Source organism: Schistocerca nitens, chromosome 1 (genome assembly GCF_023898315.1).
Source record: "Schistocerca nitens isolate TAMUIC-IGC-003100 chromosome 1, iqSchNite1.1, whole genome shotgun sequence".
Lineage (NCBI taxonomy): Eukaryota > Metazoa > Arthropoda > Insecta > Orthoptera > Acrididae > Schistocerca > Schistocerca nitens.
Window position 1 is genome coordinate 632,836,149 of NC_064614.1, and position 27,773 is coordinate 632,863,921.

The 27,773-nt window shown below is 42.1% G+C and overlaps 1 protein-coding gene across 1 annotated transcript in view; it reads left to right on the top strand.

Moving 5' to 3' along the window:
• Positions 1–27,773, top strand: part of LOC126257971 (uncharacterized) — a 79,892-nt gene that overhangs the window by 11,687 nt on the left and 40,432 nt on the right. The window contains exons 3-4 of the mRNA XM_049955605.1: positions 79–307; positions 18,502–18,700. Of these exons, the coding sequence (XP_049811562.1) occupies positions 79–307; positions 18,502–18,700 (428 nt within the window). The remainder of the gene's footprint in view (positions 1–78; positions 308–18,501; positions 18,701–27,773) is intronic.

Genomic DNA, 27,773 nt, shown 5'->3' on the forward strand with positions numbered 1-27,773 from the left:
TTAAATTGTTCAACTTGTGGCAATTTCACTATATATACTTTCATTGCTTCAATATCTGACTATAAATTGAACTTGTAGGTTCGCCTCGTGGAAGTGGAGAGTGTAAACCTTTCGCCGATAGTCCATTCAGAGAAACCAGCTGCGAAAGAAATGCAGAATCTCCAAGCTTATACAAAGTTAAGTAGAACTTTTGGTTCTAAAAGAGCAAAGCGCAGTGTGGAGCAGCGAGAGGCTATGCAGCTTGAAGTTGAACACATGGAGCATCAGTTGTCACAAGCACTCAGCACAACAGCATTGGCAAAGAAGGGTTTGTTACTTTTGAATTTACATAAGGTTATAACATTTATCCTGTTACAGTTCATATACGATTCCATTAAATAGATATATGTAACTTCTCGTATAAACTTGCTAGTCATGATCTATTCCTCTAACATAAAACTAATGATGTAATAAAGTCAGTTTATTGTATTTTAGGTCTCGAAAACCAGTTGCCTAATATTATTTGATTGTCGAATCAAACAATGGAAACTCCAAGTTGGAATATCAACAAAATAAGGGAAAGATAAATTGCTTCTTACCATAAAGATGACCCATTAAGTCATGGATAGGCACAACGAAAATGCACACATTAGCTTTCGGTCATAGCTTTTTTCAGAAAAGGAAATATACACACATTCATCCACACAAGCAAGCACACCTCAAGCACCATCTGTGGCAGCTGAACTGGAGTGCATCTTTCTGGTACAGTGGAAGCAGCAATCTGTAAGGGGTGGGGAAGGGTTAGCATGGTACAGGCGGGTGGGAATGGCGGGGGGGGGGGGGGGGGTGGGGGTGGAGAGAACAGTGCTGTCTGGCATTGCGCGTAGGGACTAGCCTGACAATAGGTGCACTTTTGGGAGGAAGGCTTCATAGCACCCACCGAAAGTATACTTACCTTAGATGACCAACACCTGCAACCCGTAGCACAAAGACTTTCTTCCTATATTATAGATACAAACCATTTCCTAGATCATCTGAAATCCGTGCCTGTGCCACTCCCACCACACACCTTGCTTGTCACCATTGATGCCATCTCTCTCTATACCAACATCCCCCACACCTGCTGCTTAACATTTCCTCAGTCAACACCCAACTGATTCCAGACCTATGACATCCTCCTTGCTCACCTTAATTGACTTTATACTTACCAACAATTACTTCACATTTGAGGGGCAGTTATACAAACAGATCAGGGGTACAGCCATGGGAACCAGGACATCTCCTTACTATGCCAACCATTTCAGGGGTCGCTTGGAGCGGGCTTTTCTGGGATCCATAAGCCTTCAGCCCCCGGTTTGGTTTGGATATATTGATGGCATCTTTGCTATAGGGACTCATAATGAGGGTAGCCTTTTAAAAATTCCTCAAATCTCTGAATACCTTCTCCCAATTAAATTTCACATTGGCCTTGTCCAAATGCCATGCCAATTTTCATGAAGTTGATCTGATCCTTACCAAAGGCCAGCTACATCCTTCCGTCCACATTAAACCTAAACCTACTAACTAAAAGCAGTACTTACATTTTGAAAGTTGCCATCCTTTCCATGTCAAATGTTCCCATCCATACAATCTTGGCATTTGAGGCAAATGTGTGTGTTCATATGCAGACTCTTTACAACAATACACCACCACTCTCACCTCAGCCTTCACCGGCTGTAACTGTCCCAACAGCCTAATTCAGAAGCAGATTTCCCGGGTCTCACATCCAAACCTGGCACTGCTGATCCCTCCAAAAAACAACTTCGGAGCACACCACTTGTCACACAGTGTTATCCTGGCCAGCTACTTCGACAAGGCCATGACTTCCTAAAGTCATGCTGTGAAATGAGATCCATTCTGTCTGAGATTTTGCACACCGCTGCTGGAATAGCTTGTCGTCACCCTCCCAATCTCCCTAATATGCTTGTCAGACTCTATGCTCCTTCTGCATCCATCTCCCTACCCTATGGCTCCTACTCCGTGACTATCCCCGCTGCAAGACTTGCTCTATGCAGCCTCCTACCACCACCTATTCCACCCATGTAATGGGCAAAACAAATGCTATCAAAGGGAGAGCTGCCTGTGAAACAACACATGCCATATATCAGCTGTTATGTAAAAACTGTTCGGTCCTATACATCGGCATGCCTTCCACCCAGTTATCAGTCAGGATGAATGGGCATAGGTAGATGGTGTATACAGGCAACACGCAATACCCTATTGCAGAGCAGGCTCTAAAATGTGACAGTCATGACCTTGGTGCCTGTTTCGCTACACATGCCATCTGGAGTCTTCCCCCAGACACAACAAGGGAGGTGGCGCAGTGGTTAGCACATGTGACACGCATTTGGGAGAACGACAGTTTAAACCTGTGTCCAGCCATCTTGATTTAGGTTTTCTGTGGTTTCCCTAAATCGCTTCATGCAAATGCTGGGATAGTTCCTTTGAAAAGGCATGGCCAACTTTCTCCCCCATCCTTCCCTAATGTGATGGGACCAATGACCTCACTGTTTGGTCCTCTCCCCCAAATCAACCAACCAACCAACCAATCCCCCAGACACCAGTTTCTCTGCACTCCGCAGGTGGGACAGCTTTCTATTTTTCGCCGTCCTCCCTCCTACCTCTGTTTCATACAGTGCACTTAGCTTTTTCACTCCTATTAACTTGTGCATGATGTTTTAATGGTAATCTCTGTCTTGCATATTACTCTATCTTCCACCTTTAAGCTTTCAAATTTCCCAAACTTGTCTGGTGCAGTGCCCAACAATCAGTCTTTGCTTCTCATCCCATCCGGTAAGTCTCCCCTTACCGGGGATCTGAGCGACTTTTCGGAGCTGTACCCCTTTCTCTAAACCTCTCCATTCCTTATCCTTCACCCCTTTTCCTTCCCCTTCAACTCTTCTGCCAGAAGAAGGATCCACTGGCTCCGAAAGCTTGTAAAAGTTAAACCCTTCTTTGTGTGTGTGTTTTCCTGCTGCCACGTGATGAAATAGACTTTTCACCTATCCATTTACATTATATTGACAATAATTGATTATTTTCATTATTAATGTTCTTGTTAGTAATATGTGCTATGTAATACCCTCCTAGTTCCCCTCAAGGCCCTCATGACTCTTTTGTGAGCGTGTGTCTGTTGTGAGCATGGTGTCCCAAGCTATTGCAGCACCTACTTCCTTTCTTGTGCTCAACCTTCCATCCCCAACTATCTTCTTTTTCCCTTTCTCGTGGTGATAGCCTTTGATGTTGACCTGGCTATTTCTTATCTTTTGTCAGTATCTTCATTCATTTTCCTTGGAGTGCTTTTTGGCTGGAGTAATTTTGATCTTCTGCTGGGTTTGACCTTCATTTTCCAATTTTTTTTGTAATATTAACCAACTGTTGAAAAACACGGTAAGTAGCACCTACTGCCTGGACTGTTGATGACTCTCTGTGCACAATAACTACATAGACTCTTACATGCTCTTAAAAGCTAATGTGATTGACAATCCAATATGTTGGGGTCATGCAGCATTTCGTTAAAGCCCCCTGACAGGACTGGTATAACACTTCCAATGCCTGAGCTGCTAGCTCCCCAAGTATGTGAAGGAATAGAAGCCCAACTTACTGGCGTGTTAGGAAACCTGGCAATGGCTGTCATGCCAGATGACCTTTACTGCAGCCCTTCATCAGAATAGGTGCCATTAGATTGAACCAACACAATGACCAATCTGATTCAGCCATCTCAAGAGACAGATTTATGTATTTCAGTCTCAACAGTTACAATTCTCCTGCTTTCTGTACCCTGATATCCCATTGGAAGAGGGACAAACCAGGAGACTGAGACTGAGACCAAAACAATTATTCAGTACCTGCTGTGTACTAGAACAAATGGAGATACTTTTACAGTGACAAAAACCTTTTTTTCTTTTCTTTTTTTTCAACACGCATAAAAAATGAGCAATAGATCGCTATTAATTAAAGCCTCCCTTTCTGCAGAGTCTCAAGCTCTTCAGGCATGTGAATGGCTGGGTGACATACTAGTGACTATTGCCTTGTATAAAATTTTGAATATGGAGTTATCTTCCACTCCAAACAGACAAGAAGCTACGAGCTAATGCTGAATAGCAAGGTTTACCTTTGTCCAGCACTTAAAAAAATGTCGCAAGGATAATCAAACAGATACAGGCAGTTTCATATTAGCCTTCAAAGAAAATATCCTCCTCAAAGAAGTTATGGTTATGTAAATTGAAACCTTGTGTTCCACTGCCCATGAGGAGCTTCCGATGTTTATGCTTTACTAATATGTCATCCCACTGGACGGCAGACCTAAAATGCACAAATGGCTGACAATTACTCCACAAAGGCTGTCCTTGTGAACAACTGGTTTTGCACATCAGTTGTACTGAACGTCATCCTACCAGATCTACCAACCCCCTCCACTTTCGTGTTTACTGTGAGAGCACCTCCAGAAACTGTTCCCACCTAGAGAAGGAGCTTCTCCCTCCGGAGTCTACCAGTGATATGACTTCCTCTTGGGACTCTTCTCCCTAAAAACCCACAGATCGGAGGCCCAACACCAGCCAGAGGCTGAAAGAGCCATAGTCTGTGTGTCCTAAGATTGCTCACTCATCATCGATCCCCACGCATACGGCGTATAAGCCCTTGCAAGAATCTCTGTGACCAGAGCTGCGAAAGAGGAAAAGAAGGAGAATCGGGAGAAGGCTACTCAGGTGACCCTTGAAGGTACCTGATCCCCTTATGCGATCTAATTCTTGTCCCTCAGCGTGATGATCCAGAGCAGATGTAATAAACGCTACTGTCACATGATGGAACTAATTTCCTCTTATTCTGCAGTCTGTATCACCCTCCAAGAAATTCATTTCACTGATGACCATTCCCCAATGTTTCATGATTACCATGCATTCTGTCAGAATCATAATGGTTGCAGGAGGGCATTTGGAGGGATCAGTACATTGGTTCATACAGACATCATCAGTGAATGGATTCCTCTCCAAACCACATGGGAAGTAGTAGCAGTGTGAGTGCAGACCACTGCAAAAATCACCATTTGTAACATTTATTTACCTTCGAACAGGACACTTACTTCCCTTGAGATGACTACATTAATCCACCAGCTCTCTCCCTCTTCTCTCCTACTTGATAATTTCAGAATTCAATGTTTTATAATCAGTATACATCTTTGGAGTGGATGAGTAAGAGTGCTATATGGTTTCCTGAATCCCCGAAAGGCTTTATTTTTGTGTAAGCTGTTATTTCAAATGTATCTTATTCATCATTTGATTTGGTGTTTTGTTTATCATCATGACAAAAAAAGTATAACACTGTTTTCTTGAAGCAATATTTGGAACAGTTTCTGTGCATTACCAAGTCTAGGCAAGATTTGTTGTTTGCATGTTGTACACTTTGCCAATTTGACATTTGAATGTCACCTGCTGGGGGGAGGGGGGGGGATAAAAAAATGATGTTTCAAAACTTGAAAACAAAAAAAGACCAAGAAAAATGTTGTGTGTGTGAATACCAATAAAGCTGGAATTAAGTGTTAAAAGTGAAAGTGGTGGGGTGATAAATGCAGAATGCTTATTTACATCATCTATTCTGCTACATGAAATAAGGGAGGGGCAGCCACTTGCCTGTGGCAGACTGGTGCATGGTGCATGCAGGCACGAGGTAGAAAACAGGTCATTTGTTCCTCCCAATATTTAAAACTGGATCTTGTGATTTTTTGTGTTTGAAGATTGATAGGTAAACAATGGGCTGTTCTGAACCATCAGCTTAATGTTGAGACAACACAGCCCCCACACCAAACTGTGGTGCGTCTGTTGCAACCACATGCTGGAGCCTTGGCTGATAGGCGCCCAAGCATGGGGTGGAATGCAAGCCATCTTTCAGTGCCTTGAGTGCATAGTCACAAGCAAGCATCCACTCAAATGCTGCATATTTCTTAGGAGTTGATTTAGAGGATAGGAAACTGAAGCAGCCTGCAGAAGGAATTGTGGTAGTACACGACTTTGCCTAATAATGCTTGATACTCCTTCGCATTCATAGGATGCGGAAGGGCTGCAGTAGCTGCTATATGACTGACAGTTTGCTGAATGTTCTAATGAGAAATAACATGCCCCATCTTTAATATAGAGGGTCGGAAGACATATGACTTTTCCAAATTGCACTTGAGATCCCCACACACAAGAACTGAAACAAAAGAGGAAGGTTGCGAAGACGATTGTCGATGATTGGACCAATAACAACAGTGTCAATTAGGTAATTGATACAACGAGGCCTACATTGGATAAATTGCCCCAAATAGTGTTCGAAAATAGCCATGGCAAAAATCGGTCGGTTGTACCTGTGGAGGGCATACGATGTATTAACAACAAGAAGCTAATGTGAGTCTTCATCAAGTGGCAGCTGAAAATGTCCTTTTGACAGATCTAGTTTCGGAAAATATTGTCCACCCGCCAGTTTCATCATAAGTTCATCCAGGCGAGGGATGGGGCATATATCGACTGTGGACTGTTAGTTAACCGCCATCACAGAGAGGGTTTTTTTTTCCTTTGGCTTCTTGATAATGACAAACAGTGTTGCCCATTGATTGGATGAGATGGGCTCCATGACACTTAAAGCTGTCAATCTGTGTAATTCTTCCTTCAGTTGAGCACAAAGTGTGAGCGATACAGGCCAACTGTGGAAAAATGGGGTTGTGCTTTAGGTTTGAGAGTGGTATTCACTATATAATCACTAGCTTTGCTGAGTCCTGACGAAAAAGGACAAAATATTAATTGCACAAATCATTCAACTCTTGATATGACACAAGATCTGAATCTCAATGAATGGACTTGGGGACCATAAATCCAAATGCTCAGAAAGTGTCCAAACAGAACAAATTTTTATAAACACACTGTCCACTACCAGAAATCTCACTGGCTAAATCATCGCCTTATAAGCTGTTACCCTGTTCATTCTGTAAACCGGCCAAGTATTGGAATCAGCTGTTGTAATTGACAAGACGGCATGATGTAACCGACAACAGAGAGAGAATGAAGATGTCAATAAGTATCAGAATTCAGAAGCCAGACTGCTGTGCCCATATCCACTTGAAGGTGCACAGGGATCCCATTAATACACACATTGATGAACGGTTTGTTAGAAACAGAGGCAATATCTTCACATGCGTGGCCGACAATACGATTGAGATGTGAGAAGCACAGTAGAAGCCAACCGAGAGTTATACACTTGCAGTGTGAATGACCTTTCTTATGAACCACAAACCTTGCCCTTGGTGGGTTGGTTTGTGTGCCTCAGTGATAAAGATAGCAGTTTCATAGGTGCAACCACTATTGGGGAAAAGGGGAGGGGGGATAATTGTCGAGAGGTCGGACAACGTGTGGTTCCTGAAGAGGGCAGCAGCGTTTTCAGTGGTTTCCGGGGCAACTGTCTGGATGGTTTACTGATGTGACCTTGTAACGTTAGCCAATTTGGCTTTTGTGTGCTGGTACTGCTATGGCTTTGATGTGCTGGTACTGCGAATGGCTGAAAGCGAGGGGAAACTACAGCCATAATTTCTCCCAAGGGCATGCAGCTCTACTGTATGGTTAAATGATGATGGCATCCTCTTGGGTAAAATATACTGAAGGTAAAGTAGGTCCACCTTTCAGATATCCGGGTAGAGACTACTTAGCAGGCTATTTTGTCGTCAGGAGAAACAAAACAGGCATTCTGTGTGTTGGTGTGTGAAATGTTAGCTCCCTTAATTGGACAGATAAGTTAGAAAATTTAAAAAGAGAAATGAAACAATGCATAATCCAGGCTGGAATAATGACAATATTACTTTTCCATAATAATGTAAAATTATGAAAAGGGTAGATTGCTACTCACCATGCAATGGAGATGTAGAGTCGCAGTCAGTTACAACAACAAGTCACACACACACACACACACACACACACACACACACACAAGTGCACACACACATATTCATGCAAACACAACTCATGCATACATGGCCACCGTCTTTGACCACCTCCTTTTTGTGTGTGTGTGAGTGGGAAGGGGGGGGGGGGGTTGTGGTCTCTACTTCAAAAGAAGATTTTCTGCTCAAGAGCTTCCATGTTTAGTAGTCTTTTTGTTGTTCCTCTCTGTAACTCGACATCTCCAATATATGGTGGGTAGCCATCTATCCTTCTCGTAATATTATCATTAAAATGGGAAATGGATAGCTTGAAGTTAGATATAGTGGGAATTAGTGAAATTTGGTGGCAGGAGGAATAGGACTTTTGGCCAAGTGAATACATGGTTATAAATACAAAATCAAATAGGGGTAATGCAGAAGTAGGTTTAATAATAAATAACAAAATAGAAATATGGGCAAGATACTATCAACAGAATAATGAAAACATCATCATAGTCAAGACACTGAGCCCATACCCACCACAGTATTACAGGTTTATATGCCATCTAGCTCCACAGATGTTAGAGAGATTGAAGAAATATATGATGAGATAAGAGAAATTATTCAGATAGTTAAGGGAGATGAAAATCTAATAGTGATGGGGGACTGGAGTTCAACAGTAGGAAAAGTAAGAAGCCACCTGGTAGAATTTTGCCACAAAGCAAAATATAATAATCGACAACACTTGTTGGTTTAAGAATCATGAAATAAGATTGTATGTCTGGAAGAGATCTGGAGACACGAGGGAGTTTCAGGTTGATTATATAAGGGTATACAGAGATTTTGAATCCAGATTTTAAATTGTAAGACATTTCCGGCAGCAGATGTGGCCTCTGACTGCAATTTATTGTTTATGAACTGTAGATTAAAATTAAAGAGAGTGCAAAAAGGTAGTAAATTAAGGAGGTAGGAACTGGAAAAGTTGAAAGAAGAAGAGGTTATTGAGAATTTCAGATGCAGCATTAGGCAACAAATGTCTAGAACAGGAGAAGAAATGTGGTAGAAGACGAATGGATAGCTTTGAGAGATGAAATATTTAAGGCATCTGAGGACTGAACAGGTAAAAAGACAAGGCCTAGTAGATACTCCTGCGTATCACAGGAGATATTGAATTCAATTGATGAAAGTAGAAAATACAGAAATGAAGCAGGTGAAAGGGAATACAAATGTCAAAAAATGAGATTGACAGAAATTGTGAAATGGCTAAGCGGGAATGCAAGTCTGTGGAAGCATGTGGTTATAATTTGGGGGAAATATATACCACCTATAGGAAAATTAAAGAGACCATTGCGGTAAAAGAAAGAAGGAGAAGCAGCTGCATAAATATAAAGAGCTCATATGGAAAACCAATATAAAGAGCTCACATGGAAAACCAGCACTAAGCAAGGAGGGGAAATCTAGAAGGTTGAGAGTATATACAGAATGGCTATACTAAGGAAATGAACTTGAAGCCAATATTATAGAAAGGGAAGAGAAAGGAGATGAAGATGTGATGGGAGATAGAATACTGCGAGAAAAATATTTGTCAGACCACAAAAATGTACGTCAGAACAAGGGCACGAGAGTAGATAACATTCTGTCAGAACTACTGATAGCCTTGGGAGAGCCAGCCATGACAAAATTCTTCTGTTTGGTGCGCAAGGTGTGTGAGACAGACAACATACCCTCAGACTTCACAAAGAATGTAATAATTCCAGTGTAATAATTCCTGAGAAAGCAGGTGCTTGACGGGTGTGAACATTACAGAACTATCAGTTTAATAAGTCATGGTTGCAAAATACCAAGACAAATATCTTACAGAAGAATGGAAAAACTGGCAGAAGCTGACCTCAAAGAAGATCAGTTTGGATTCCGAAGAAATGTAGGAATGCACAGGGCAATACTGGTCCTACAACTTTTCTTAGGGGAGAGATTAAGGAAAGGCAGACCTACATTTATGGTACAGTGAAACATCGCATAGTGAGAGCACAATTCCTTCCAGAATCTTACTCATAGTGTAAAACACTCATTAAACAAAACAGTTTATCCCATATAAATTAATATTAAGTATGATGATGCATTCCATGCAGAAAAAATACTAAAAGTTTTATCTTATTCATGCCATTTATTCAAAGAAAATTATACATACAGTATTACGTATTTATTATTCATGATACATAGCTATTTCTTTTTGACTAGGAAGCTATCTATAGTCATTTGTTTTTGCTGCAGCTACAACGCTTGGCGAAAATGCGACACAGCATTATCGTCAAATAAATTTGTAGTGCACGTAGCGACTGCTTTATTGGAGTGATGATTTTCAGTGTACGATGCAACCGATTACCATGCTTTCAGCATTTCGCATTTTGCGCCAGAAGATTTCTGCTTTGCTGTTACTGCCTCCTCCTCCTCCTCTTTTGAAGAACTCTTCTCCACAACTTCCTGCTGTGAAACACACTGCATCTCCACAAGCTCTCCAGTGATCATTTCTTGGCTGTGATCTTCCACAGGCTCATCAATATCATTGTTATCCACTTCTAGTCCCATGTTTTTGACCAAAAACACAATATCATTGACTACAGGCTCCACAGGTACTGACTGAAATGCCTCAGTATCACATTCGGCAATGCAGTCCAGCCAATGCTTCAAACAAGCAGAATTGAGAGTTCTCTTGGTAACCCCTTCCCATGTTTTTTCAGTCATCTTGATGCAGGCAACAATGTTGAAGTGTTCTTTCCAAAACTCTCCAGGAATGAGATAAGTAGCATCGGTCAACTCAAAGCAATGCTCAAGAAGTGCTTTAATATAGGCATTGTAAAAGTTAGAAATAATATGCTGGTCCATAGGCTGGAGTAACAGTGTGGTGTTGGGAGGCAGAAATTGGGTCTTGAGGAACTGAAATTCTTCAAGGAGGTGGTGTTGTAGGTCTGGAGAATGGGAAGGAGTGTTGTCCATAACTAGCAAGACATGGAGTGGCAGATTCATCTCAAGCAAATATTTTTTTCACTGAAGGACCAATCTCTTCATTGATCCAATAACAAAAAAGAGTGTGTGTCATTCAAGCCTTGTTGTTGGGCCTCCACATCACATTTAACTTGCTCTTCTGAACTTTACACTTCTTGAAGGCTTGTGGAATTTCTGAATGGTAAACAAGCAGCAGTTTAATTTTCAAATCACTGCTTGCATTGGCACAGAATAGCAGTGTGAGATGGTCTTTCATTGGCTTGTGACCAGGCACTGCATTCTCCTCTGCTGTTATAAAGGTACACTTTGCCATCTTTTTCCAGAATAGACCCATCTTGTCACAATTAAAAACCTGTTGTGACAGATAACCCCCAGAATCTGTGAGCATCTTGAAGTTGCTGGTAAAGTTCTCTGCTGGCTTTGTGTCGGAGCCTGGTGCTTTGCTATGCCTCACAACACTCTGGATGCTGGTTCTTCTCTTAACCTTCCCGAACCACCCACAACTTCTGTTAAACACTCCTTTGGCCGCTGATGATCCTGGTGTCCTCTTAACGAGGTTGGCAAAAATCATTCTCATCTTCTCTCAAATGATGTTTTCATTAATAGTGTCACTTTACAATTGCTTTTTATTTATCCATATAAGAAGCAACCTTTCAACATCATCCAGAATATGAAAATATTGTTTAGATACTCTTGTCACTCCCTTTGAATCATCTTTTTCCTTAATCTTGTCCTTGTTCTTGAAAATAGTTGATATAGATCGATTGTACGTGTGTGCTAAATCAGCAACGCTCACACCATGTTTGCATTTTTCAGTGATTCTGCATTTCATTTCTAAAGTCATTTCTTTCTGTTATGGTTGTCGCCATGTGGCTTTATCTTCTGGGGCATTTCTGTGAAGGTCAACAAAAAAAAAAAAAAAACACTGTGTGAACCCAATCTTAAAAAAATGTGTGATCACAAGCTATACTAAGATAATAGCAGAAAGAACGCTAAACCCCAACTTTAGTACATACTAAAGACATTGTTCTTATACCACTGCCAACAATGAAAGCTGTTCCTATTGTTGAACGTTTCCCTTGCTGCATACAAATGGCTGGTGATGTCACACTAAATCGGTGTCGCCCATTATGCAAAATGTCGCTCATTAAGCGAGTGATGTTTTCACAATTGGTTTTGCTCGTTATGCGAATTGCATGTTGTGGGAGGTGTTTGTTAAGTGAGGTTCCACTGTATTTGTAGGCTTAGAGGAAGTTTTTGGCAGTATTAACTGGCATATTCTCCGCAAAATTCTGAAGGTAGCATTGGTAAAATACAGGAAGTGAAAGGCTATTTACAACTTGTACACTACTAACCAGATGGCAGTTATAAGAGTTAAAGGGCATGAAAGGGTCGCAGCAGTTCAGAAGGGAGTGAGACAGGGTTGTAACCTACACCCATATGTTATTCAATCTGTACATTGCATTGGACAAGCACGAGGAGGGGGGAGAGAAGCAGAAGAAATAAAACAGTTGAAGTTTGCCAGTGACATCTTAATCCTGTCAGAGACAGCAAAGGCCTTGGAAGAGCAATTGAACAGATTCTACAGCATCTTGAAAGGAGGACATGAAACGAACATAAGCAAAATCAAAGCAAGGGTAATGGAATGTAATCACTTTAAATCAGCCACTGCTGAGGGAGTTAGATCAGGAAACAAGATACTGAAAGTAGTAGATGGGTTCTGCTATTTGGGTATCAAAATAACTGGTGATGGCCGAAGTAGAAAGGATGTCAAACATAGTCTGGCAATGAAAAGAAAAGTGTTTTTGAAGAAGAGAAATTTGTTAACATTGAATACTGATTAACAGTTAGAAAGTCTTTCCTGAAAGTATTTGTCTGAAGTGTAGTCATGCATGGAAATGAAATGTAGATGACAAACAGTGTAGACAAGAAGAGAATAGAGGCTTTTGAAATACGGTGCTACAGAAGAATGCTGAAGGTTAGATGGGTAGAGAACATACTAATTGCATCAGCGAGATTGTGTGAGGAATCTCTGACACAATCACTTGTGCCATTAGAAGCATTATTCGTCGTTCTACAGGCACACTGTGTCTCCAACCAATTCCAAGGGGGCCTGCAACAGCTTTTCAGCATCATCGTGGGGCTTTTCAGTGTCTCAAGCAACATCATCATTTTTAAGGGACTCCACACTGTGGCTCTCAAACTAATTTTGAGAGCACTATGTCTCCTCCTTGGGAACAGATGCCTCTTCCTCCCAAGTGTGGTTCAAGTTCCTTAGTCTTTGGGCTGCCGCAGATCAACAACTGCTGCTGATCTCAACCTTCAGGGTGGCCGATGTATCAATGTATTGGTACTTGCTGAACATCTTGTGTACCACTTTGCGACAGTGTTGACATCATCTTCAAGCCTGGCTACATTTCTAATACAGAAATAACAAGATGAAGATATCACCCAATGTTGGAAAAGGGCACAGGTCATCCCCATTTTCAAGAAGGGACATCAAACAGATGTGCAGAGCTATAGACCTATATCTCTAATGTCAATCAGTTGTAGAATTTTGGAACACATATTATGTTAGAGTATAATGACTTTTCTGGAGACTAGAAATCTACTCTGTAGGAATTAGCATGGTTTTTGAAAAAGACGATCGTGTGAAACCCAGCTCGCACTATTCGTCCACGAGACTCAGACAGCCATAGACACGAGTTCCCAGGTAGATGCCGTGTTTCTTGACTTCCGCAAGGTGTTTGATACAGTTCCCCACGGTCGTTTAATGAACAAAGTAAGAGCATATGGACTATCAGATCAATTGTGTGATTGGATTGAAGAGTTCCTAGATAACAGAACGCAGCATGTCATTCTCAATGGAGAGAAGTCTTCCAAAGTAAGAGTGATTTCAGGTGTGCCGCAGGGGAGTGTCGTAGGACCATTGCTATTCACAATATACATAAATGACCTTGTGGATAACATTGGAAGTTCACTGAGGCTTTTTGCGGATGATGCTGTAGTACATCGACAGGTTGTAACAATGAAAAATTGTACTGAAATGCAGGAGGATCTGCATTGAATTGATTCATGGTGCAGGGAATGGCAATTGAATCTCAATGGAGACAAGTGTAATGTGCTGTGAATACATATAAAGAAAGATCCTTTATCATTTAGCTACAATATAGCAGGTCAGCAACTGGAAGCAGTTAATTCCATAAATATCTCGGAGCAGGCGTTAGGAGTGATTTAAAATTGAATGACCATATAAAATTAATCGCCAGTAAAGCAGATGCCAGACTGAGATTCATTGGAAGAATCCTAAGGAAATGCAATCTGATAACAAAGAAAGTAGGCTACAGTACACTTGTTCACCCATTGCTTGAATACTGCTCAGCGGTGTGGGATCCGTACCAGATAGGGTTGATAGAAGAGACAGAGAAGATCCAATGGAGAGCAGCTCGCTTCATTATAGGATCATTTAGTAATCGCGAAAGCGTTACAGAGATGATAGATAAACTCCAGTGGAAGATGCTGCAAGAGAGATGCTCAGTAGCTCAGTACGGGCTTTTGTTGAAGTTTCGAGAACATACCTTCACCGAGGAGTCAAGCAGTATATTGCTCCCTCCTACATATATCTCACAAAGAGACTATGAGGATAAAATCAGAGAGGTTTGAGCCCACACAGAGGCCTACTGCCAATCTTTCTTTCCACGAACAATACAATACTGGAATAGAAGAGAGAACCGATTGAGGTACTCAAAGTACCCTCCACCACACACCGTTAGGTGGCTTGTGGAGTATGGATGTAGATGCAGATGTAGATCTCTGTCAGGCCACTGGTCACCCTTGCCCTGTATGTTGACAACTTTTGCCTGTGGTAGAGCTTCCACTGTGTAACTTTGGCTAAACGCTAGCACCAAAGTGCCCTCTGACTGGCCTCTGCTTGGACTCTTTCCTATGGTTTCCAATTCACTCCTGCAAAAAGCAGGTAATGCGTTTTTGTCATTGCACTAAGGTCCATACTTGACCCAGAACTCTATTTGGTTACACATCACATAGTTTCACAGTCCTGCTTTTTCGGACTCCTCTGTGACAAGCAGCTGATTTGGCTGCCACATTTTCGCCAACTAAAAACCAACTGCATGCAAAAGTTTAATACACTCTGGTTCCTCGCCAACTCCTCTTGGATGCAGATCACGCTGCTCTCTTTTTGTATCTACAGGCTCTGGGTCAGTCCCTGTTGGACTATGGTTGCCAGATTTATGACTTGGGAGCACCTTCAGATTTGAAATTATTAGATCCAGTTCATCATTATGATGTTCAATTGGCTGTTGGTGCCTGCAGGACTAGTCTCGTAGACAGCCTCTTTGCTGAAGCAGGGATCTTCCCTCTCAGTTCTGATGATACCAAGTTTTGTGTACCTATGCAATCACCATTCAACGATTACCTGATCGTTCAACATATTCTTCTCTTTTTGCATACTAGAGACATCGACCCCCGGAGACCCTCCCATGGGTGAGATTACCAGTTGATATATACCTCGTATCCCCATGCCAGGACTTCCACCTATCCTTCTTAAAAAGTGCTCCCCAAGTTTTCACACACCCCACCCTCCTGGGTTGGTGCTCAAGCCACAAATTAGGACCAGTCTATTTCAAGGACCCAGAGTCTTTCACTCCCATGACCTTTTGATATCTGTTTCTTTCAGTTCTTCAAGAGTGTCTGGGTGCTATCGTATTTTACACTGAAGGCTCTAAAACAGTGGATAGGAAGCATAATGCTTTTACTTTTTGCTACTCAGGAACACCATTCATTTCCAGGAACATGTAATGCTTTTATCGGAGAGCTGAGGACTATTAACAGAACCCTCTGTTTTATTAAACGGTCGTCCCTGGATTGCATTTCAATGTGTAGTGACTCAATGAGCAATCTCTCATGCTAAGGAAGGTGGGCTATAAATTATAAATAAGCACAAGCCTGCCTTGCGATACTTCATGTGGAAGACATGTAAACAAGATGAGCTTGGCTCATGGTGCATCATTTGGGACAGACGACAACAATATGAGTCACACATGTTGGTCAACAATTCTTGATCCTCTCTTACTTCAGTTACGTGTATCTCTTTGTTGCGATAATGATAGTAATGGTTGCAGTATTATTTTTCCTGTATGAAAACATCCAAGAACATTAATCACCAATGAAGATAATATGAATCATTGGAGCAACTGGTTTAGAAATAAGAAAATAATAAGCCAAAATTCTGGGAGTATATGCAGAGTCATGGCATAAAAGCAACAATTTTAGAATGGTTTTGTGGAACTACAAAGGCGTTGGACATTTTTTTATATAATGTTCAATGGGTTTTAAGATAATATTGTCACAGAAATGAATTGGTAACAGAACAAGCAATGGTCAATGAAAATACAAGAAATAAAATTTAAGAGACATGGATTCCTGTCATTTGTAATAAAATTATGTGTATTTTGAACTATGCCTAATAATGGCACAAATAGAACAGGGGGGGGGGGGGGGGGGGTCAAACGGCATCATTAAAACACTGATAGTCAGGAAAATGATACCACTGCAAATATTTTTGGAAATCGCTAGGTTTTTACATTTTGCAAATGGTGATATTACTGATGAGATGGATGAAGTATTTTAATAAAAAGTTCAAAAAGTATATATTGTGAAACAGAACATCACCATAGATGAATCGTTAATGAAATGTAAGGGGCTCATGTCTTACAGACAACTAGTTGAGTACCCAGCATTGCCCGGGTATGTATTTATTGCAATTCTATTAGTCCATATACTCCTTCCCTTCTCTCTGCTCATCTCCTTCTCCCCCTCTCTCTGTGTACATCTAAATCTATGTACATACTCCGTGAGCTGCTGTTCAATGTGTGGCAGAGGGTACCCTGTACCACAACTAATCATTTCCTTTCCTGTTCCACTTGCAGATGGAGCAAGGGAAAAATGACTGTCTGTATGCCTCCATATGAGCTGTGATTTCTCATGTCTTATCTTTGGGGTCCTTATGCTTCAAATACCAGTTCTCTAAATTTCCTCAGTAGGCTTCCCAGAAAAGAACTTTGCCTTCCCTCCAGGGATTCCCATTTGAATTTCTGAAGCATCTCCCTAACACTTGCATGTTGTTCGAACCTACTGGTAACAAACCTTACAGCCAACCTCTGAATTGCTTCGATGTAGTCCCTTAATCAGACGTAGTACAAATCCCAAACACTCGAGCAATACTAAAGAATAGGTCACACGAGCATTCTATATGTGATCTCCTTTGCAGATGAACCACACTTTCCCAAAATTCTCCCAATAAACTGAAGTCAACCATTCTCCTTCTGTACCACAGTCCTTCACTTTGCTACATTATGTCCAGATATTTAAATGATGTGACTGTGTCAAGCAGGACACTACTAATGCTGTATCTGAACGTAATGCTCCAATTCATCCGCATTGACTTACATTTTTCTACATCTAGAGCTAGCTGTCATTTATCACTTTCTCCAGTGTCCCCTCTCTGTCCATCTGGTCCTTCTCCTGCCCCCCCCCCACCCCCCTATCTGTCTAACTGCTCCTCCCTTGTCTGTCCATCAGCTCCTCCAACCTTTTACTGTCCACCTGCTCCTCCTGCCTCTCTCTGTCCACCTGCTGCTCTACCCTTTCTCTGTCCATCTGCTCCTGCTCCCTCTGTCCACCTACTTTTTTCCCCCTCTGCCTTGAAGAGAGCTAACCATCTAATGGAAGAATGTATACTGAGCAGAAGCTTCACTTCATGGCTACTTTACAAATTGTCCCACCCGGAACTGCCCCTCCCAAATAACAGCTTCTCTGAATTACATAATAGGGAATTGCCTTTACAACATCTTTTAATCCTACAGTCTTCCAAGAGTCATTCTGTGTTAGCTTCTATACCCCATTTCTATTCATCTATCTTACTTGATTAATCTACACACACACACACACACACACACACACACACACATGTACCTGCACGCACCCATGCGTCACACCCACATGCGTGTGCCCGTGCGCCCACACACACACACACACACACACACACACACACACACACACACACACACACACCTTTCTCTCTGTAGTCTTTTATGGTCTCCCACCCCACTCTACCCCACCCCAACCTACCCTACCCCTTTCGTTTGCCACAAGAAAATTCCCCATCTGCAGTAAGGTAGGATTATCCGTACCACATCTCTATCCAGTTCCCTTGTTACCCTCCTGTCCTGCCCTTGTCCCCCTCTGTTCTCCTCTCCACCCATCCCCTCCCTTCCTCTCCCCAACCCCTACTCTCTACACCCCTTCCCTCCCATACTTGCTCCTCTCGCCCAGTCCATATGACAGAGCGGAGTGTGTGTTTGGGGGGGGGGGGGGATGAATGTGTGTTAATCAGTACTACTCTTTAAAATGTCATTGTCCAAACTTCAGTAATTTCCAGTCTTGTTTTTAAGTACCTTTCAACCGCTCATTGCCTCAATTATAATGTGAACAGCTACATTTACTCCTTCCGCATATCGTATTAATAGTCCACTAGTATTTTCTTGTAAGAGCACAGGTTTTTGGTTCGATTTCAGCAACTGCTTCTCCATTGCCTGAGGAAACCCGAAATGTTTCATCACCTGCCACAGTTGGTGATGAAGTGGTTCCTTGTGACCGAACAGCTACAACGCCCGATAAAATTTATGATCTCCATGATCTGGTCAGTGAAGATGAACTAAACAGTTTTTCGGAGGAAGCTGAGACACTTATTTCTGGAGGTGCATCTTCTGTGAGGTATGAATTCTATCTTTTCTTTCTTTCATTCATTCTTTCTTTCATTCATTCTGTATTCACTTTTATTTTTCATAACAGCTACATTCGGTCAAGTATTTCCTCTTTTACAAACTATGCTGCTTCATTAAAAAGGCCATAACACAAATGATCTGTGTTGTGTTGAATGATGTATAAAATGTTTATTTTTGTGCTTTTAGTGCAAGAGACTTTTTTTTTTTAAGTTAGGAAGGAAGGAGTGATTAGGCTGGAAAAAGTTATAAAAATTATAAGACTAGAGAGCAACAAAAGCTTTATTAAAATTGACTAGGAATCAGATTTGAGATCAGCAGTTGATTGGCCAACATACACAAAAGTGGAACCGAAAAGGTAAAGTTATTGTGATATGAGCCTAGTGCAAGCATTTGAAATGAGAGAAATAAACATAAAAAGACAACTGATGATAATTTTATTGTTAAAGAATTAATGAGATTAACTTTTAGAACAAAGGTTATCTAGCAAAAGGGAGGAAGACAGTGCAGGAAATGACTTTCCAAAGATTAGCAAAATTAATATGTAACAGCAAGAGAGATTATTTGAAAATCTGAAAATGAGTGGAAAGGGAAGAAGAAAAATATAGTAGTAAAAGAGACCAGAAAATTAAACATGAGGTGCACAATTTACATAAATAAATTTGATGGAGCTTGACATGAATGTTGGACCATTGAAGAAAACTGTGTAAGAGAAATAAAAGCAGGCAGGAATAAAGTGTAAGTTAATAGTAGGTGGCAGATGCCAGTAAGAGGACACAAACTGTTAAGTATGTTTCATCCTACAAAGGTTGAGGCATTGGTGCTGTAAAGAAGTATCAAAATCATCTATGTAATGATGTAGCATGTAAATTCAGTTCTGAATTTACACACATGACTGCAGTCTCAGGCAACTGAAACCACACTGTGAGCCGCAGCACAAGTGCATGATGGGAGTGGCAAATGGGTGGGGGTAAGGAGGAGGCTGGGTGGGGAGGGGAGGGATAGTGTGGTGGGGGTGGTGGACAGTGAAGTGCTATAGGTTAGACTGAGGGCAGAGGAGAAGTGGGGGGGGGGAGGGGGTAGTAGTGGGAAAAGGAAAGAAATAAAAAGACTGGGTGTGGTGGTGGAATGACGGCTGTGTAGTGCAGGAATGGGAACAGGGAAGGGGCTGGATGGGTGAGGACAGTCACTAACGAAGGCTGAGACCAGGAGGGTTATGGGAACGTAGGATGTGTTGCAGGGAAAGTTCCCCTCTGCGCAATTCAGAAAAGCTGCTGTTGGTGGGAAGGATCCATAAGGCACAGGCTGTGAAGCAGTCGTGAAATGAAGGATATATTGTTTGGTAGCGTGTTCAGCAACAGGGTGGTCCACTTGTTTCTTGCCCATAGTTTGTTGGTGGCAATTCATACGGACAGACACATTTCTGGGTGTCATGCTTACATTGAATGCAGCACTGTAGTCACAGCTTAGCTTGTAGAGTACATGACTGGTTTCACAGGTAGCCCTGGATTTGATGGGATAGGTGATGTTAGTGACCGGACTGGAGTAGTTGGTGGTGGGATGATGTATAGGACAGGTCTTGCATCTAGGTCTATTACAGGGATATGAGGTAAGGGATTGGGTGCAGGGGTTGTGTAAGGAGGATGAGTGTGTTGTGTAGGTTTGGTAGACAGTGGAATACCACTGTGGGAGGGGTGGGAAGGTTAGTGGTTAGGACATTTCTCATTTCAGGGCATGACGAGAGGTAATCAAAACCTTGGCGAAGAATGTAATTCAGTTGCTCCAGTCCTGGGTGGTACTGAGTTACAAGGGGAATGCTCCTCTGTGGCCAGACAGTGGGACTTTCGGAGGTGGTGGGAGACTGGAAAGATAAGGCACAACATATTTGTTTTTGTACAAGTTTGGAAGGATAATTATGGGCAGTGAAGGCTTCAGTGAGACCCTCTGTATATTTCACGAGGGACTGCTTGTCACTGCAGATGTGATGATCACAGGTGGCTAGGTTGTATGGAAGGGACATCTTGGCATGGAACGGGTGGCATCTGTCAAAGTGGAGGTATTTGTGGTTGTTAGTAGGTTTGATATGGACAGAGGTACTGATGTAGCCATCTTTGAGGTGGAGGTTAATATCTAGAAAGGTGGCTTGTTGGGTTGAGTAGGACCAGGCGAAGCAAATGGGAGAGAAGTTGTTGAGGTTTTGGAGGAATGTGGATAGGATGTCTTCACCTTTGAGCCAGTTAGCAAAGATGTCGTCATTGAATCTGAACCAGGTGAGAGATTTAGGATTCTGGGGCTTAGGAAGGATTCCTCTAGATGACCCATGAATAGGTTGGCATAGGATGGTGCCATGTGGGTGCCCATGGACGAACCTTGGATTTGTTTGTAGGCAATGCTTTCAAAGGAGAAGTAATTCTGGGTGAGGATATAATTGGTCATGATGACTAGGAAGGAGGTTTTTGGTTTGGAATCCGTCGGACTTAGGAAAAGGTAGTGTTCAATAGCAGTAAGGCCATGGGCATTAGGAATGTTAGTGTACAGGGAGGTGGCATCAATAGTGACAAGCAGTGCACCGTGTGGTAAAGGGACAGGAGAGTCGGTGGAGGAAATGGTTGGTATCTTTTGTATAGGAGGTCAGGTTCCGGGTAACAGGTTGAAGGTGTTGGTCTACAGGAGCAGAGATTCTCTCTGTGGGGGCACAGTAACCAGCCACAATGGGGTGTCCAAGGTGGTTAGGTTTATGGACTTTACAAATCATGTAGAAGTAGGAGTGTGGAGAGTGGTAGGGGTGAGTAGAGAGATGGACTCCAGGGAGAGATTCTGGGACAGGCCTATGGATTTGAGTAGTGACGAGATCCTGCTGGATTACTGGAATGGAGTAACTGTGGCAAAGTTAGTAGGTAGAAATATGTGACAGCTGGCAGAGTCCTTCTGCCAGTTAATCGTTGCGGTTCGAAACAACAGTGGTGGAACCTTTGTCTGCAGGTAGGATTATGGAGTCGGGATCAGATTTTAGATGGTAGACTGCAGTTCTTTCTGCAAATGTAAGGTTATGAAACTTCCTGGCAGATTAAAACTGTGTGCCGGACCGAGATTCGAACTTGGGACCTTTGCCTTCTGTGGGCAAGTGCTCTACCAACTGAGCTACCCAAGCACGACTCACGCCCTGTCCTCACAGCTTTACTTCTTCCAGTACCTTGTCTCCTACCTTCCAAACTTAACAGAAGCTCTCCTGCGAACCTTGCAGAACTAGCACTCCTGAAAGAAAGGATATTGCGGAGACATGGCTTAGCCACAACCTGGGGGATGTTTCCAGAATGAGATTTTCACTCTGCAGCTGAGTGTGCGCTGATATGAAACTTCCTGGCAGATTAAAACTGTGTGCCGGACCGAGACTCGAACTCAGGACCTTTCTTTCAGGAGTGCTAGTTCTGCAAGGTTCGCAGGAGAGCTTCTGTTAAGTTTGGAAGGTAGGAGACGAGGTACTGGCAGAAGCAAAGCTGTGAGGACGGGGCGTGAGTCGTGCTTGGGTAGCTCAGTTGGTAGAGCACTTGCCTGCGAAAGGCAAAGGTCCCGAGTTCGAGTCTCAGTCCAGCATACAGTTTTAATCTGCCAGGAAGTTTCATATCAGCGCACAGTCCGCTGCAGAGTGAAAATCTCATTCTGGAAATGTAAGGTTAGTTTGCATGTTGAGGGATTTGGGGAATGATGGTGAGGCAAGGTTTGATGTTAAGAAGTTTAATAGTGGTCTTTGGTTGAGTCTGATTGGTAGAGTTGGTGGCAAAAAAGCGTTTCGACGGTAGGGACCAGGAGGATGAGAGCAGGTCTTGAACAAATCCTGCATGATTGAATTTGGGAGTAGGGCGAAAGTGGGACCTTTGGAAAGGACTGATATTTCTGTGGGGCTAAGGCTTCTGGAGGAAAGGTTCATGACTGTGTTTCGGGTCTGTTTAGGTTCTGGATTCTGTGCGATGGTAGGAGTGAGTTTTGGAGGGTGGGGTAAATGTAGTAGGTCTGCAAGACATTGTTTGTCAGCTATGAGGGGACATGGGGGAGGTTTGAGGTGGTTGTAGAGGTGGTGGACAGTGGTACTCCAAGGCGGGAGTAGGAAGTGAGCAGGACGGAGAGCTTTTTGAGGTGGTGTTGTGCATGTTGCTCAAGTTCTTGCAGGGCAGTAGTTTCAATGTGTGTTATGGGTTCCAGAAATTTGGGATTGCATAGCAGGAGAATTTTGCAGATGAAGAGAAGGTACTGCAAGGAGGTATGGGCTTTGGTTGATATGGTTTTGCAAGACTATGTTGGTGAGGGCTAAGGATCGGCAGAATCTGAACAGGAGGAGATCATTGTGGAAGGAGGGTTGGCAGCCAGAGGTGGATAATTTGATGGTAAGGCCATTAGGGGGGATTCTATGAGCCAAGCAGCAATGCAAGAACAGTATGTGGGACTGAGACAGCAGTCACGTGTGTGTGTGTGTGTGTGTGTGTGTGTGAGCATGCGAGCGCGCGCGCGTGCACGTGCCTGTACACGCTTATGTGTATCTATTGTTGATGAAGGCCATAATGACCGAAAGATCTAATTGTGAGAGTCTTTTTGTTGTGCCTATCTGTGACTCAGCATCTGCGCTGTAAGGTGAGTAGCAACTTTCCTTCTCATATATTGTTACATTCCATCCTTGATTTTCCATTGTTTGATTCTGAACTTGTACTTTGCAAACCGTTGTGCAGAGTGCAGTAGGGCAAACCGTTGTGCAGAGTGCAGTAGGAGCTACAAATGGCATCCATACCGAGGGTACCATTTTAATGTGTTAATACATAGTAAGAGGAAACAAGCTATATCTATGCTGGGGCCTGGATTTCCCCATTTTTTTTTATTTTTATTTTTTTTTAAAGATGAAAGCCACTCTCACCACGAGAGAAATACCGGGAGTCTAAATTGTTTCAATTAGGCTCCAACAGCAGAGCAAGGTCAACACATTATTACTGTTGTGCATAACAGAGGACTTCGCAGATGTGTGAACTGTTAACTCATAGTCTTATAGAGGCCCTTCCGATGATGAGTCTGTCCAGCATATGACAGTCTTTGCTGGCATATGGTTTATATATTGATCACTGCTCCCAACCATGATACAGTCTATTTGGCCTCTATTTCTGTGTCTGTCTGGCAGGCATTTTTTTCGTGTCACTGCTTGTTGGGTTACAACACAGTATTCAAGAATGGGTCAAGTGAGAGTTTTATATTTACCACTATTCATTCATAATATTGTTTAGAACACAAGGAGACCATTCAGAGATGCATAATGAGCCAAGACAGGTATTAACAAAGCAAAGCTGCTGTTAGAAACTGCATTAATATGTAACAGTATTAGAATTGTAACTCAGTATTTGTGCCTATTAGATCTAAATTTAAAATAGGTAAATTAACTGGAATGTTGCTGCTGTGGAGGAGGAGGAGGAGGAGGAAGAGAAGAAGGAGAAGAAACCTAGTTCCTACTCAGTTGCATCAAATAGCTGATGCCTGTCTCCCATTTCTTGCTTAAAATCTGTGTGCTCTGCTATTACCAGTTTAATATCTACATGGCCTCCTTTATATTTATAATATAACAACTGTTATCTAATTGCCACAAGAATGCAGGCATTCTTTTAATGAGTACTCCTTTTTGTACAGTAAACAGAAATTTTCAGTCATTGAATGTAATACGTGTGAGTAGTTGCTACTGAGGTGTGTTAGTAATTCTGCGCTTTAGAGATAATGGGTACAAGTCCAATCGTCACAATTTCAACTTAAAATCATTTTTCTAATATCCACAGACTGCTTCATTTGTGAATGAAGGACGTCAGTCATGTTCCAGCCCATGGCTGATTTGGCATTGTAAAAAAGGTGGAATGTTCATTTAATACTGTCTAAATCAACAGTGGACTGGAGTATGTCTGGTGCCCTTGTTCCACAAATGAACCAATGTATGGGAATTACAAATAAAGTGTGAAGTAGAAAATGGGCAGTTGTGCTTGTGCCCCTTTGCCTCTAAGAATGGACTTCTTTCGAATTTACAGGGGTTCTCTATTTCTTGTTTTGTTAGAGATGTGTTTGTTGAAGCAGTGAACACAAAAGTACAAAACCCAACTCCCAAACCTAGACAAATGGCATCATTTATAGAGAAGTCATTTTTCTAGTTTGTATTCTATTTGTTGAAAAACAGTTGTCTGTTTTAAATGTCGTATAAATGGTCGCCTTGAGGTTTTACAAGATGTAAGACATGACTTTAGGTAGCTCAGGGTGTATACGACCTGGGACAACTGGGAGATCCGGGAAAAACCCGGGAATTTTTTCATCCGGGAGAAAACCGGGAAAAACCCGGGAATTGTTTAGAATTCTGGGAATTTTTCTTTGTTTTAGTTTTCAGTTAAATTTTTGTGATTTTAACTGGTAAGAACCAATATTCTAACAAAGGACATTACTGCATCCCGCTACTGCAGAATAATGGTGCAGCAACAAAACATGAACGAGAGGAAAAAAAAAACGAAAATAAAAAAGTTACAAAGGAAATGAGCCATATACAACAAAACAGTGCTCATACAAGCGTCTACCAACAGCAAAGTCTATCAAACACTTTAGGAAGACTATGCAATGCTTTATAACAACAAATTGCCTCCGATAAGCGTGACGTGATAACTGTTTAAATTAGATTCGTTTGAGCAGTTGCAGGCAGGATCTTGCGCATTCGCAGTTGAGTCGTGTATGAGTAGTACCTTCTCCCGATTCTGGTTACAGAAGTGTGGCTGGGCGCCACTTCTTAATATTGCCCCGATTCGAAAATATAGTAAATCTGGGGCTGATGCACAGAGCAGTCTGAGTTGTGGTGGGGACGTGGGTCGTCGCGACGTGACCTGTGTTCAGGTTCAGTGATTTTGTTGTTTCCTCTTCGTTTATTGCTCTCATGCTAAACAATAACAAAACGGATTTTTGTGGCAGTGAGCTATCAAATTAATTAAAATAGTTCACATAATTACGGAAGGCTAAAATATGTTTTTAGTTTCAGATTTTATTTCCACCTTTCTGACAGTCAAGCATTAATCGCCTTACAGAACAATGAAGTTATTTTTGCCGGTTTTTATTAATCTTTTCTGCTGAGACAGTCAATTTATTTGAAACGAATTGTTTGATTTCACACTATTGACTAGTTTCACCTTTTCGCTGCATTTCAAGTGCACGTATGGCATTATGCCATATTGAACCAAACATGAGATAATATAGTTCTGGTACTTCAAGAAAATTTGGGCAACGGCCTTGCCGCAGTGGATACACCGGTTCCCGTGCGATCAGTGAAGTTAAGCGCTGCCGGGCGTGGCCGGCACTTGGATGGGTGACCATCCAGCCGCCATGTGCTGTTGCCATTTTTCGGGGTGCACTCAGCCTCGTGATGCCAATTGAGGAGCTACTCGACCGAATAGTAGCGGCTCCGGTCAAAGAAAACCATCATAACGACCGGGAGAGCGGTGTGCTGACCACACGCAACTCCTATCCACATCCTCACCTGAGGATGACATGGCGGTCGGATGGTCCCGATGGGCCACTTGTGGCCTGAAACGGAGTGCTTACTCCAAGAAAATTTACATACGATTGTGCATTTGAAGCCGAATTATGCATTTTAGTATGGTTCATGAAATTCCGACGCTTTTGAAGTATCCTCTTTTGTCTTGTTCCTTTTATGACACAATGTAAGATCTTTTAATGTTTTACACGTACGAACATAAGGGCTTCCTGCGTCATCGTAGCTGCTCAAGCGCGATGACGCCTATTATCTGGCACTCTGTTGCAACTGCTGAACCGAACCTATGTCTAACAGGTCGCAGGAAAATACTGCGAATCGTGTTTTGAAAAGCGCTACATTCAAAGCAGATTTACTTATATGCAAGATGAACTATATGCGAGAATGTACGATGAATTTCTTAAATCACAAAGCGTTTCACTCTCATTTAAAAGCCAACTCTTTCAGGACGCCAACTAGAAGAATTTAGAGTCCAGAAGATCAGACATTTACGTCGTTATTAAAAATTTTACTGGTACATTTGTGTGATGTAGCTTAAAAAGTGTAACACGCGCAAAAAAGATCAACATTATATATGGAAACTTAGCTTCTCTTCCAGTTTATTAAGCTTCGAGACCAATATTATATGTGAGTGCTATGTATGTTTATTTAAACCATTAACTTTTGTTATTTGTGTGTTCACGATACTTAAGAGTGATATTGCTATTGGCTGATTACATCACGTGTCCTATGCTGTCATCAGCTGGCGAGATCACGCTTACAAAAGCGTATCGCAATCTCGATTTCAGTGCTTCAGGAAGTGCCATGCGGTGTTTGGTGGAATTCAAATTTATACCTTCATAATACGAAGATATGCAGCGTACATGTTGCTCCACATCAAAGGTGTTTTTCCCCCCTGAGATTCATTTTCGAAAGTGCTGGGAAATTCTACATTGGTATATAAAACAATAAACATTCAAAGGATTGATGAGTTTTATAGTGCCGAGGAAGAGTATACTGTCACTTAACATAGAAAAAGTGTACTTTCGCCCGGGAGAAAGTGTATTTTTAACCGGGAAATCCGGGAAAAATCCAGGAATTTTTTTTCCTTGTCCACGTATACACCCTGTAGCTCGAGGGCTGCTCCAATGCCTCTAATCTATCCATTGAATATACCCAGTGTCCAAAATTATCATAAGTTTTCTCTTTTTATACATACATATACTGAGTACTCGTGAGGTTTTAATTATCAACTTGAGATAATCAAGCTGTGGCTATGAGGCTCTGTGACGATGTTAATCTTTTTCTACTATTCACCCTTCTGTGTGTCACTTTTTCTCAACAATGGATGACATGGCAGTGGTTTGATTGTAGAAGTCTTCGTTTTGGCTGTTCAGCAAATGTTCCACCTTGAAAAGCATGTTGTCATTATGGAAATGCCTGCCACACAATGGTTTCTCACCAGAGGGAAACAGAGAAGTCAGTGGTTGCCGCGACGGGGGAATATGGTGGAGGGACGAATTTGATAGCCCATATAAGTAGC